The sequence below is a fragment of the Eutrigla gurnardus genome (assembly GCF_963514095.1).
Source record: "Eutrigla gurnardus genome assembly, chromosome: 10".
NCBI lineage: Eukaryota > Metazoa > Chordata > Actinopteri > Perciformes > Triglidae > Eutrigla > Eutrigla gurnardus.
The window spans coordinates 21,756,535-21,771,333 of NC_139924.1; the positions used below are offsets into that span (position 1 = coordinate 21,756,535).

The window sequence follows — 14,799 nt, forward strand, 5'->3', positions numbered from 1 at the left end:
TGCGATTAACCTTTCCCTGTACTTTTCAAAGGCAACATACTAAACACACAGTTGACACCACAAATACTGTTTATTTCTGACCTGTGTGTCGGCCCGTAGTTGAGGAGGAGAACCCGGAGTTCTGGAGGTCACAGGCCCGGCAGACTTTGCAGGCGGCGTTGGACAGGAAGCTCAACACCAATGTGGCCAAGAACATCCTGTTTTTCCTTGGAGACGGTAGGTTACACAGCTCCTAATGACTTGTCTGGCTGAACAGGAAGGACAAGCGGAGGGTTTGACCTGCTTGCATGTTGGGCCAGGTCTCCTCTCTGTTCCTGTACAGCGCAGAATCACATATATGCTATGAAGGAAACAGATATTTGGAATTAACTGCAGGAGACTTTTCAATTGTGTGTGTGTGTGTGTGTGTGTGTGTGTGTGTGTGTGTGTGTGTGTGTGTGTGTGTGTGTGTGTGTGTGTGTGTGTGTGTGTGTGTGTGTGTGTGTGTTTCGAATGCATCAGGTATGGGAATCACAACCTACACAGCCGCTCGTATCCTCAAGGGACAACTGGAGAACCAGACAGGAGAGGAGACAGTGATGACCATGGACACCTTCCCTCATGTGGGACTAGCTAAGGTACACACACACACACACACACACACACACACACACACACACACACACACACACACACACACAATGGACAACAGATGTGGAGCTGAGAAATATGCACACATCCTTTTATATCTATTCATCAATGCAATCCAGGAGAGTTGTTTGCTGTGCCAACTATAGTCCACCCATGGGTGCTTATTACACCCTCAGCTGAATATGAATGTGATCAGCCCTGTGGCCATGTAAGAGGTGTAATTCTATGGAAATCATATTAAATTATTCATTCCGTCCTAGTGATTTGTGTCAGTTGCCCCTCCAGCCATTAATCTGCAAACCCTGCATGTGCTCTTATTCACAAAGCGTCATACTGCTTTGAGGACGAGGGTCGGTCAAATGTTTTCAAAGATAAAAGTCTTTCAAAACAAGATGAGGCTAAAAAAGATCTGATCATGAAACTATCATTTATCAAATTAAGAGTGAAAGAATTGTTTGAGGGAGTTAAAGTTCTTTGTTATGGTCCCATTTACTTTATAGATTACACTTCTTATTGTTCCACTTAATGCCCCATTTGTCCATTTCCTCATATATGTGTGTGTGTTAATATGTATGTGCAGACCTACAGTGTGGACTTCCAGATTGCCGACAGTGCAGCCACAGCCACAGCGTATCTGTGTGGCGTGAAAACCAACCTGAACACCATCGGAGTGAACGCAGCAGCTCGCAACGGAGTCTGCAAGTCTCAGAAGGGCAACGAGGTCACGTCCATTCTGAAGTGGGCCAAAGACGCTGGTAAGACCGTAGACCGCATAGAAGAAGTGGCATCGTCATGGTGACGTCACCCACTGATTTGTGGACTGCCTTGATTTTCCGCAAATTCGGCTGTCGCCATCTTGGGTTTTTTGGGCCATCGTCATCAGAAGTGACACAAGGGGGTGGAGCTAAACTCAACCGAATGCTGAATTAGATATTTTTAGGCAACCGGAAATGCTTCAATGAACTTTCATGAACTGACGTCGCCATGGTAGCGACCTTTCAATCAGGCCTTAAAGCATACCCTGCTTTAACGTATATGTTACTCTAAATGGACCATAATTGAACATCATGTTGGTTCGAAGAAGACTTGAAACCAGTGAAAGAGTCCGTAAACTCATTGTTTACTGGGGGAATAAATCAAACGAGAAGTAGGGTCATAGTCATAGACTTCTATACATTTGGACATATTTTTTAAATCAGAGGAGTCGCCCTCTGCTGGCTGTTAGAAAGTGCATGCAAAATGCGTCACGTCATGTTTCGGACATGGAGGTTGTTGCCTTGATAGGACGAGTACAGGACAATAAAAAGGTTTTACAACTATGTTATAATCACATTACAGGAGGAGTTAACAAATCTATTAGTAAGCACTTTAGAATACATGTTTGTTTGTGTGCAGGGTATAAAATAAAGGGTTACTATTTAAATTCATGTGTTTTGTGTCCGCTGCAGTAAACAATTGTAATTGGTATTTTATTCAAAAACTCTTAATTTATCGTTCCACCACTCAGCCCATTATGCTCAATGTCACATTTATAAGATACAGGAAATAGAGCTAACACAACAACTGCACCTGTGAAAATGATGATTCCTTTTAGTGTAAACAGACCGAAAGGAGCAAATATAGCACATACTGGCATAGCTGACAATACCGAGGGGATAAAGCTGCAGCAAACGGGGCTGTGATTGAAGTAACAAATGGGATTTTGTGACTTTTTGTCGGGGATGCCTGACGCACAGCCCTGGTGTCACACTTTTAGCTCTGGCTCCTGACAAAAGAAAATCTCTCGGGCCTTATAAAGCCTCAGCAAAACCTGATTTTACCGCTGAGCATTCTGCTGTGAGTCGCAGAGCCCCGTCGGAGCGGTATTACAGGGGCCACCAGGGAGCGGCAGCCTGCAGCTGCATGTTGCACTGCAGGGTAATGTGCTCCACGGGGAAGCACCTCGACTCTTATCATGTTCCCATGTTACCAGTGGCCATGAATATCTCATAACGCACACACACACAACGTGCCACGGCCCTGATCCCAGCGCAGCGCTTGTTTGTGAGAATTTTTGTGTATGTTATATCGATGTTTCCCATGCGTTATTTTCTGGGGACCCACTTTTTAAAAATGACAAACCATCACGACCCAATGGTGTGCCTAATTTAATGTTCGTGGCTGTTCATTTATGCATGATTTATTGAAAACATAAACACTTGTTAAACAATTTCTACATGAGGACAAATAAATTCATGTAGGTGGAGCTCATTCTTTTCATTTCCTCTTAATTTTTCTTAACAAAATGAACATTCAGGCTCCCTCGTGTGGCTCAAAAGTGTATTGCAGATCATTAAATGTTAAATAAAACTGTGGAAGAAATGTTTCTTCGTTGTGGGCTCCTGTAGAAACATAGAGAGGACACGCTCCCTTTGTAGATGTAAAGGGCTCATTCTAAGCTTATGAAAACACAGGAATTCCTAGTTTCATTTAGTTTCAATTAATTATACACTAATGAAAACATTTTAAATTGCATTTCTGCCTATAAATGCTGCTTAATCCGAATCCCTATTCCTTTAAACTGTGTGTTGTTCCTTTAAACCTGGAGGGCTTTCATGGGGCTTTAAAAAACACCGTTGGACATCATGGCCGTTAAAAGGCCGAAGGTATATTTACTAGCCCATAACTCAACATAACCGTATATATAATATACAGCGCCTGCAGGGGGTTGAGAATGTTGTTGATTAATGGCTCAACACACTGAGCCTGAACTGTCCTCACAAACATACAGAGTGTATTTTGTACACCTACTACACACTGAGCATGAACTCCATCCTCTAGGCAAGTCTGTGGGCATTGTCACCACCACGCGAGTGCAACACGCCACCCCGGCGACCAGCTACGCCCACAGCGCCAGCAGGAAGTGGTACAGTGACGCCGACATGCCCGATGCCGCCAAGAGGGACGGCTGCACCGACATCGCCTCCCAGCTGCTCAAAAACACTGACATAGACGTAAGCTTCTCCGTCAGCACACAGTGTTCTGCTTCAGAAGATGACATTTAAATGTGTGTGTGTGTGCATGTGTGTGTGTCTCCAGGTGATCATCGGTGGTGGCAGAAAGTACATGACACCGAGGGGCACTAAGGACCCGGAGTACCCCAGGGATTACTCCTCCAGGGGCAAAAGAAGAGACGGACGCAACCTCATCCATGAGTGGCAGAGCATGAAAATGGGAAAGGTAACACTATATATAATAATAATAACTTCTATTTATAGCGCCTTTCAAGAAACCCAAGGACGGTTGTTCCATAAGCCACAGTGAGCAAGAAAACAGCCTCAATTCTAGACAAAAGGAAAATGAAAAATATACCACTAGGGGGAGTATACAATGATATTTTTTGCCATTCAGGTGACCCTTTAAAGATGTAAATTCTTGCATATTTAAAAAAAAAAAACTTTACATGCACATTTGCATTATATAGTCTGTATCATCACCCAGAACACCTCATGGATAAAAAGAACAAAAACGCTACACATGAATTGACAGTCAGGTGAGAAGACTGCCTCTAAGGACAGCAAGGCCTCGCACCGTCCCCCTCTCTGCTCACTGTGGATGTTTATGTCCCGACGCAGGTCGCCCACTACGTGTGGAACAAGACAGACTTCAGTGCCGTGGACCCTGAAACCACAGACTACCTCATGGGTGAGTTGTTGTCTTGCCCTCTTACGTGGTGTCTCTCCAGCGGTGCTGTAGCGCATTCCCATCAGGCCCTGGAAGAACACCACAGCAGGCCTGAGGTGTCCTTGATTCACTCATCTGCATCTTGTATAAGTGATGTCAGTCGTGAATGATTGAACCTGACCTGCATAATGTTTTCAAGGTGCAAAAATATTCACAGCGTCAGCCAATCACATCCGAGTGTTGGTTGCTAAGTGATTTAGCTGGTACTTTCATTCTGATTGCTGTCATCATAGTGATCACTGTCTCTTCTGGAAGGTATATAACTACCAGCAGCTCTAAAACTACGGATTCTATAGAACCCCGTAGTGTTCCCAGGCTTAATGCTAAGCTACGCTAATTGGCTGCTGGCTCGAGCTTCATATTTACGATACAGACAGGAGAGCTGTCGATCTTCTCATCTGCCCCTTGCCAGGAAACTGGGAATGATTCATTCGATTAAATCTTGTGATGCAACAACTGGCATGAACAGACAGCAGAAAAACCTGAAATGCTTTTAGTGTAAGCCCACTTGTGTCCGGATGTCTACTACTACTCTTCGCCACTCTTTGAGCTCTTTGTGGTGTGATTCATCGCCAGGCATCGTGTTTTTTTTCTGGACTGAGTGCTCACTAGCTGCTGCAGAGACTTTGGATTTGAGCTTCACCGTGTGGTTCATCATTTCCTGCGTGCTGAAAATAGCAGCAGCAGCAGTAGGAGGAAGATGGGACTTTCCTTTCCGCTGCTCCTCCACTGTAGGCTGACAAAATTGACTGTACTGTATTTTTACATATATAATAATGATCTCTCCCCACAGCTCTGTTTGAACCTGGTGATCTGCGCTTCGAGGCGGAAAGAGACCCAAACATGGATCCGTCCATCGTCGAGACTACGGAAAAGGCCATCCGCATCCTCCAGAAAAACCCTAAAGGCTTCTTCCTGCTAGTGGAGGGTGAGGACGACGGCTTCACCCGCCTTTCCTTACACTCCACATGACTTACCCCGTCACAGGTTGGATAATAGAATCCCCCAGAGGAATAAAACACACATGGCAGGTTCTAGGTGTAACAGTTGAATCGATGATCCCGTTCTAATTGCAAAGGGGCCTCAAGGAAGACAACGCCGGGGGTTGTGGCTAAAACATCAATATGGGTTTCCATGTATACATTAAGGCGACTTCAGCTCCGAGGTCGTGTTTGGAGGTACACGCCGGAGAACAGCGCGTACCTGCAGCAGATCTGGGGATTCTGCACACAGCTTCATGATTTGCCGCAGTGTGTGTGTGTGTGTGCTAGCGGACGTTGGCTGACGTGTTCCCGTTCCACACGGCTGCCTCGCCGCCGCCCCCCCCCCCCCCCCCCCTCGTCCATCTATCCTTTAATCCGAGGCAGCCACCCGGGGACTCCTGAGTGTCTTCACAATGAGTTTTAAAATAACAGGCGACTGTATAAATAGACGCAGACATATGGTGCACCCGGCCCACCGACAGCTCACTGACACCGCAACTTATTAACCAGTTTACTTTGCTTTCTGAAAAGTGGCTGGCGGAGCCGAAGGATGTGCTAAAGCGAAAAACAAATAAGCAAAATGAAAAAACATTAGCTTTATTCCCCAGCTTTGTCTAAAATTCTCTGCTGAAGGAAGCGAGTCCCCCTTCCCTAATTTATTCGTTTTATTTCGAGTCTCACTTCCATGTGGGAGAGTTTGTCTTCCTGATACTGCACAGGCATGACAGCTCATTAAAATCACAGTTCACCTGCCCCCCCTCAGGGATTTATCACCATTTTGAGACAAGTTCAGTCAGAAGTCTCAAGTCATCAGAGACAAATGTCAGGTGATTATTAAACCAAATAAAACATGTATATGAATATATTCTATTTCTGTCCCCCCTAAACCCTCACACTGTTCCTTTAAGTCTACAAGTGGCAATATCACATTATTTATTTTTTAAATCTGAGAAAAAGAAACAGTTATGGAAGAAACCAGGTATGAATAAAACCAAGAACTTTTTCTTATTTTTGAAGGAAACAATCTATCTGTCACTGAGAGTAGCAAGCCACCACAGAAGCCCTGGCTCCTCATTGACCCCTCCCTCTCTCTCCGTGGTCAGGTGGGCGTATCGACCAGGCTCACCACGCTGGCCGGGCGTTTATGGCGCTCCATGAGGCCGTGGCTCTCGACTACGCCGTTGCCAAGGGCCTTGAACTCACCAAAGAGCACGAGACTCTCACTATCGTGATGGCCGACCACTCCCACCCCATGACCTTCAATGGATACCCGTTCCGAGGGCAGAGCATTATGGGTAAATTATAAACTGACTCCATGTTCTTTGTTTCCAAAAATGTATAATAGAAATATTTGGTATCGTAGGCTTATGAAATCTGCTACTTCTTGTATTTATTCATTTTATTAACATGTGACAACATCATTCTGAGTTTTGAGAAATTCTCCATCATTCCTCCTTTCTTCACTCCATTAGCTCCACCCCCTCCAGGTGTGTTTATATCCCAGACACACAAGGTGGCATTTTGTGCTTGTTGCGAGTGTGTGTGTGTGTGTGTGTGTGTGTGTGTGTGTGTGTGTGTGTGTGTGTGTGTGTGTGTGTGTGTGTGTGTGTGTGTGTGTATGTGTGCATGCACTTCCTCCCAGCTTCAGTGTGCCTCTGCCACCAGCAGCTTGACATTTCCTCTGCTTTCTCTCCCCTGCAATTACAGGCCGGGTAAACATGTATAGCTGGCAGCCTTTCTATTTCAGGCCCTCGCTTCCTTCTGCCCATGTCTGACCATTGACATTGACGCCTCTCTCTCTGACTTGATTCTCTTTATGTTCTCCTCGCTCTATCAGTCGCTCTCGCCTGTTAATCTCGTCTCTTCATTGACCTCACTTAGTCCTCACCTCTATCTGTTCAGCTCTCCGTCATCTCTGTTCTCTCTCACCTGGAGGCGTGAATCTCCAGATGAACCCAGAACCACATTCATGGAGGGAAAAAAAACAGATGTATTTAGTTTGCCTGTGTTGTATCAGGTGTCAGTGTTTTAAAGCACATTGTGTGTCGCCTATCTGCGCTTTTTCACGGAAGACATTTTGACAAGTTAGGAAAAAAAGAAGAAGCAAAAGAATAAATAGTAAAACTAAGGATTCTATTTAACTGCTTCCGTTTCAGGGTTGTGCGATTGTCCATGCCGGCTCACTGTCACACCGTCGTGAGCTGCAGCAGCACTTAAATAGAGCAGAGTCAGCGATAATGGAGTGAACAAAGGAAACCACACTTTGCTGCATGGCTTCGGGAATTACTCTGTAAAAAGTTTGAAGTAATTATTACTGCTAGTACATATTTGTCGCTGTAAAAAAGATTATTGTTATTGTTATTGTCGTCATTGTTGCTAAAGGCTCTTCACTTCTTAGATCTACAGTCTGGTTGTGATACAGTTCAGATCCCTCACTTCAAACATAAGCTTGTTTTAAATTCAGACAAAACAAAAAAATATGATATTCTCTCAGTCCTCACATGGTGGTGCTTTATTACTTTTTCAATGGAATAGATAACTGGACAATGATGTTGTATAGAAAATGTTCCTGGAAAGACCATTTTAGCATCCACAGTTCTGTCTGCGTCTGATTACGGCGAAGGTCTTAGGACGTCGTAACATCAGTAAATCCTGTCCACAGTGAATTTGGAAAAAGTGGGCTGAAATAATACTTGTAGGACGAGATTTGCTGTGCATTTCCAAAATGTTCACACATACAAACCCATTTTTCATAAAGGCAAATTCTGAAAATAGACAAAGAATGATATAATAATAATGATACATGCATAGTAAAAGCTGGTACATAAGTACATAATAAATAGGTACAACAGTAATGCACGGTAGGTTGGGAGTGAATAAAACAGTATGGTTTCAAGTAATGTAGTTTTCACATAGTTGGGTGTATGGGCATTATTGCACATTCGGACAATGTAGACAGTCATTTCAATGTGGAGATCAGCTCAATGATGGCCCTGTGATAAAAGCAGTGTTTGAGCCTGGAAGTGATGGCCTTCAGCACTCTGTCCTACCAGACGGCAGCAGAGAGAAGACGGTGATGCATCTTTCAGGACGTTCTGCTGAATCGGCGAGTCCCGAAGATGTCCTCCGGTGACGGGGAGAGGACCTCCAATTATTTTGTTGTGTTGTGTTCATGGCCCTCTGGAGAACTCCCCTGTTTGCTGCTCTGCAGTTCACATGCGTTGATGCAGTATGTGGAGTACTCTCTATAGTGCCGTGGTAGAAGGGCACAAGCAGAGTCCTGAGAAAGCCAGACGCCGTTGTTGAGCCTTCTTCACTGGGGTCGTAGAGTTTGTTGTCTACATGAGGTCCTCCAATAATGTGGGCTCCCAGAAACCCTCTCCACTTCCATTGTCTGGATGTATTTGCAGTCCCACAAATGCTTGTCTGTGAATTCTCTGTGGCACCTGCTTTCTCCATCTGTATTTATCTTTTATACACAGGTGTCTCAGATCATGATTCCAACAAGACCACCTGTTTAGATAAATACTGAAAAAAACTCGGAAAATGGGGTCCTTCAGTAGCTGTAGCTGTAAAAAATAATCATGTGTATGCTTTTTGAATAATATGAACATAGCAATGAAGTTCCCAGTTGAAACCGATAGAGGAGAATGTTGTTCCACACAAGCAGATATACATAGTTTGGTTTCTTCTCGTTGCATTGCTGGTGTGAAAGGAAATATAGGCTAAGCCTTTTGGGACGTCTGCACCGCGAAAGACCTTAACATGCAGAGGGTAATTAAAAAAAGACTTGTAGTGTAATTATTTTCAAAGTCTCTCTTAAATGCTACATTTCTTACCCCCTTACTCCATCGTCTTCCCTCCCAGTAGGTTCTCAGTAGACGTTTTCCATTGGATTTACACTGGATGTTATAACGTAATACGAGGAATCACCAGGACTTTTTCTGATCTGGCATCAGAGGCATTTCCACCCTGTCCAGAATACCATCCCTGGCAAAACAATGATATTTTGGGGGATTTTCAACCTACAAACACCAAACCGTATCAGCCTCCGTAGGCTGTATTGATTGAGCACATTTGGTCTGTTGTGCTGTTTCCAGCTTTTCCAGTCATATCCTTATTTTACCCTCCTCCGCCCTCCCCCTCCTCCTCCTCCCCCTCCTCCTCCTCCCCCTCCTCCCCCTCCTCCTCCTCCTCTTCCCCTTCCAGAAATGCAGCAGTGATTAATGTGCTTGTGAAACTCTGAGCTCTTCATCAGTGGGCAGACTCGCTGGGCTAATGGCTCATCTGGAGAGAAACACTCACCAAGCTTTAGACCTCCTGCTGCCCCCTGGGGATGCAGAGACCACTCCTGTGTGTGTGTGTGTGTGTGTGTGTGTGTGTGTGTGTGTGTGTGTGTGTGTGTGTGTGTGTGTGTGTGTGTGTGTGTGTGTGTGTGTGTGTGTGTGTGTGTGTGTGTGTGTGTGTGTGTGTGTTTTAAGTACTTTGAGGCAGAGAGAAGAAACGGAAAGGAAAAAAACTCAAGAAGATATATTAAAGATCATGTTTGGTGGTCTCTCTGTATTTTCCAGGTAAATCTCCGCTATGGGCTTCAGACATGCTGCCGTACACCACACTGATGTACGGCAACGGACCTGGACACAAAATCACCAACGGCACGCGTCCAGACATCCGGGATGTCAACACAAGTAAGACTCGCACGTTGTTTCTTCACTCCCCCCCCCCCCCCCCCCCCCCCCGCAAAGATACTCGATGAAATTCCCTGAGCAGTCAGTAATTCATAGTAACTTATTTAGAGCGTTCAAGGACAAAACCCTGGAAACACACATATGGGAATGAGAACGCTCTTTCAAAACAACGAGAATGACCTTTACTTTTGATCCTAGTGTGTTTAGATCCATGTCCTATAATACATCATACACTGACCTTTCCTCATAATATAATCAGTTGTTCTTTCTCTCTCACTGGCATTTTTTCTAATCTAATTTGCTTTATTTTCTTTATAAACCATGAAAGAGAAATGATTACGTTAATATGACAACCAAAATCAATAGACAGAAGCGTTACTGTTCCAGTAAGAATGAATACCGAAAAAGCAGCATAAAAGTATTCCTCTTTTAGTATTAAAATGTCTTACAGCATTAGTGAGAAGTACTTCAGTTCAAGCTGCATGAACTGATTTAGTTCGGCCACTTGAACACGTCTGTTTCTCCTCCAGAATCTAAAGACTACGTCCAGCTGGCTGCTGTCCCCACAGCGTCGGCCACCCACAGCGGGGAGGATGTGGCGGTGCTGGCCCGCGGACCCATGGCCCACCTCTTCCAGGGCGTCCAGGAGCAGAACTACATCGCTCACGCCATGGCCTACGCTGCCTGCGTGGGCAGCGACCTGAGGCACTGCCAGGAGCGACCTGCAGCCACCGCGGTTCACAGCACCGTCGGCAACGCAGCGAGGGCGACTCACGGCTCGCCGGCTCTGCTCGGCAGCCTCCTCGGTGCGCTGGCTGCTCTTAGAGTGCTGATGTAAGGCTTTGGATCGCATTCCACTTGCAGCATCTGGGAGGTCAGAGGTCAGGGTCATACAGGAGTGAGCAGGGATTTGTTTAAAGATGCTTCAGCAGGGTAGTCGAGAACCCTCAAACCAACCTGTGCAAGCAGAGAGGATGCGACTATAAATAGTCACAACTGTGCAGGTTCAGATCATAGTTTTGGTCTTACAAAGTGGTCTAAATGAAAGAAAATTGAGTATTAATAATAATAATAATAATAATAATAATAATAATAATAATAATAATAATAATAATAATAATAATAATGCATTTTATTTAAAGGCGCCTTTCAAAGATAAGAACCTCTTCATGTTTATTGAATCCCTGTGTCAGACCAATAAAGCAGTCCTTGAATAGAGAGTTGCTTTGTTTCTGTCTCAATATAAACTGCTCCATGCATAATAACACTAATAATGTATATGTTATGTTGACGTTCAAGGGTCCTTTATGCAATATAAAAACAAATGGAATCTTGCCGCCTTCTTGTGAAACATTTTCATTTTTCACGACACAAGAAATGTAATGTTGTTTCCAGCTCTTTAACAAGCATTTTTCCATCTAATCTAATGGGCTTTCAGGTGATTTATTTGTTTATATGCTTTCAGTTTTTCACCATTAGGGTTTCCAATGTTTATACATTTTACAGAATGAAACTCTGCCACATTGAAAAGGAATAGTTTAAGGTGTTTTGGATACTGATTTCCACTGTCACCTTGGAGCATTATAATGAAAGAGCTTGAACCCGGAGCTTCGATGACAGACATCTGCAAAAAGGAGTTAAAGCACATAACTCCCCGGTAAAATCACCACTTCTTTTTTTGTACAGAAAAAAAACCCAAGATATGACGCCTAAATCAGTGAGCTTTAAAGGTGCTGGAAAGTGGATTCCTGTTTATTTTGGGGAGAACCAGAGTGTGTTTTTTGAGCTGAGCAACTAGATCTCAGGAGAGCAAATACTTGCATTTCCCCAAAATTTCGAACTACTCCTTTAAAGTACATTTATATATTAAGATTTAAAATATGAACCTATAATAAGTCGGATCATTTGCAGGTGCTTATACACATTCATTTGCTCAGGGTCGACTTTGAAAGTGTTGCCAGCATCCATTACCTCTACGTTTATACATATTTTCAGATACACGTCAGACCACGTTTATATGACTAAACCTGTTTTATATTTGCCCTGTAAAACAACACAGGATGCTGATATTGTCTCAGCTAATGATAGTTCAGTCTATAAAAACTCTTAAACTTTTGATACAAGATGAGTGTAAAAAAGTATTTTCATTCCTTTGATCCTCTCCAATATCCGCAGTGCTAATTGAGATTCGTGCCGACTGATGACATTACTACAGACGTTATTAATAATGCAAGATCACCTATTTTTATCTCCAGGTGACAGATTGTAGTAATTATTTTGGACATCTGTTGGGGTTTGGGGTTTATTAAACCTGATTTGGACTCTCCTTGTACTCATTTAGACTGGCCGGGGGCCAACGCTTTTCTTTCAGACGATGGGCCAGTTCCCATCTTTTACACACCTTCGGTCTGCACAGAAAGATCGTATGGTGGAGTGACGATCAGCAGCGTGAGAGGAGATCCATGTGGAAGTGTCGCCTCGTTAGTTTGAGAGTGCGGTTATATCTTTGGGGAGGAAGGAGGCAGTGATCGGGAACACTTTTAATGAAAAACATTTAAAAACTGCAATTATATTGAAATTAAAATCTAGCTTGAAATAGGACAGAATGGGTTTTGGGAACATTAGGGGCGATGAAAGGTAATGTTTTGACTAAACTTTAATACTCAAATGAAACTGAAACCTAAATTGGATTCGTAATATGTGGAACTGTAAGGACTTGTTCTTCTAATTGTTTTGGAAGCAAGGTTCTTCACAAAGATGGCTTGTTCCTCAGCATCTCCTGCTCCCGATGAACGCTCCTGTCCTTCACAGCACTCGTGTCCCAGACTTGCTGCTTCTCCATCGGGACCTGCTGACTCCTGTTTGTCTGCAGGATCTCGAGCCTGACCTCCTTTTGCAGTCGCAGCATTCAGAAGCTCCCGAACAGGTATTAAGGTCTGATGGTGCTCCCTGGAGCAGGGGGCGGTTTTCACAGTTAGTTTTCACATGATTATGTTTCTGGACAGCCTTCAGGACTAGGTCTGATTGTGCTGTTGATGGCTTATAGGTTTAGGAATCCCATGAATGTCTGGTACGACCCAGTAGGGCTGCTGAGGGCTTCATGTTACACCTTATTCAATCCGATGGTGCCCAAAGACTTGGGCCAGATGTTTGATGAGCATTCACCAGATGGATGGATGCAGTAGAAGCTTGTAAGTATAGCTTGTGTACCTGTTGGTTGATTGATTAAATGGATTGGATCCAATTAGCATGCTTGGACTCCATTGTAACCAACTGGAATCAAGCTGAACGCAGCTGCTTATCATATCTTGTCGTACCCTATCACCCCTGAAGATCACTGCGCTCCCAGAAGTTCCTTGTGGTTCCTAGAGTCTCCAAAAACTGAATGGGAGTCTTAAGCTATCACCTGTGGAGTCAACTACCAATTTCAGTCCGGGAGGCAGACACCCTCACCACATTTAAAAAGAGCCTTAAAGGTAGAGTAGGTCATTTGGAAAACCCACAGAGACAATGACTTTGAACGCATCGCCAAACCAAAAAAGTCCCGCCCCCTTGTTCAGACCTCCGTTCAAAGCCGCTCCCCCAGAACGCCCAATGAGTGCTCGAGATCGGCAGAGTGCGATCAGGAAGTAAGCGTTGACAGACAGGCAGGCCATTCAATTATTATCTCCGGCCCAACTTTTTTGATTGGACGGGGTTTTTGCAGTCCTGCCACGGCCACAGATGACATTTTTTAAAATGTTTTAATGTCAGAGCATTTGATTTAATCATTGCTTTCGGCATGTTACAAGGATTTCAAGTAGTATAACAGAAATTGTTTATGAATAGAATCACCTAGTCAACCTTTAAGGCTTTCCTTTTTAATAATGCTTATAGTATGGGCTGGCTCAGCCTTGCCTTGGACCAGCCCTTAGTTAAACTGCTTCAGGCCTAGTCTGCCGAGGGACTTCCTATGACACACTGAGCTCCTCTCTCTTCATCTTCCTCTCCATCTGTGTCATTCATGTCCCATTAAGGCTCTCACTAACTTGACTTCTTCCATCTTTGTTTCCACGATTATTACTGAGTAATATTTATATTATTTACTATGCTACTACTTTATTATTATCATTATATTACATCTGCTGATGCAGTTGTCTTTAATGGTAATCATTTTCTACAGATAACTTAGTCTGTAAACATGACATCTATTGCACTGCGGTCCATGGGAGAGGGATCCCTCCTCTGTTGCTCTCCCTGACTTCCTTCCTTCCCCCCCCCCCCCTGTTAAAGATGTTTTCAGGGAGTTTTTCCTTATTCGATGGACGGTCCCAGGCTTACACGGTACAGATAGTTAAACCGTCTGAGGCAAATTTGATTCAGGCCTGTAAAAATACATTTCAATTTAATAAAATTGAATTGGAATCTCACTGCCTTCATCATCAGACTGCTTCAGTATTAGTTTGGTCCGAACAAACTCCATCTGTTGATGAAGTCGGTGCTGAGTTGAAAGCTCCAGGGGAAAAAAAGACCCATTGTTGGAGCATTTTCGGTCAAACTGCTTTTTCCAAAGTCAGAAATGAACTTGTAACCCCTGCTTGCATCGCATATTTCTAAATAATTCATATGCATGCAGTTAACCAATGCACACTTTAATGAGCAAATGAGAGGGCATGATATGCTATTTCTCACTTACCAAACTATATTCATATGCAAAACATGTGGCCATAGTATGTGCTATGGATACAACTATTTTTGTTTACATTATTTTTTTTCAATTGTCGTCTTTGCTTTAT

General features: G+C 43.8%; 1 protein-coding gene across 1 annotated transcript; it reads left to right on the forward strand.

Moving 5' to 3' along the window:
- Positions 1-92: 92 nt before the first annotated feature.
- On the forward strand, positions 93-11,030 carry alp3 (alkaline phosphatase 3). Its single transcript, XM_084019604.1, has 10 exons — positions 93-216; positions 502-617; positions 1,211-1,385; positions 3,451-3,623; positions 3,709-3,849; positions 4,245-4,314; positions 5,147-5,281; positions 6,440-6,631; positions 9,908-10,024; positions 10,555-11,030. Exons 2-10 carry the CDS (start codon positions 504-506, stop codon positions 10,860-10,862), a joined length of 1,425 nt encoding a protein of 474 aa, XP_083875730.1. The 5' UTR covers positions 93-216; positions 502-503; the 3' UTR covers positions 10,863-11,030.
- The last annotated feature ends 3,769 nt before the right edge of the window (positions 11,031-14,799 follow it).

What these genes read in the sequence shown, in the direction of transcription:
- alp3 (XM_084019604.1), top strand. Translation starts at nt 504, where the DNA reads ATGGGAATCACAACCTACACAGCCGCTCGTATCCTCAAGGGACAACTG. An exon ending in CTTCTTCCTGCTAGTGGAGG is followed by an intron (nt 5,282 to 6,439) that starts GTGAGGACGACG and finishes CTCCGTGGTCAG; the next exon opens with GTGGGCGTATCGACCAGGCT. An exon ending in CATCCGGGATGTCAACACAA is followed by an intron (nt 10,025 to 10,554) that starts GTAAGACTCGCA and finishes TTTCTCCTCCAG; the next exon opens with AATCTAAAGACTACGTCCAG.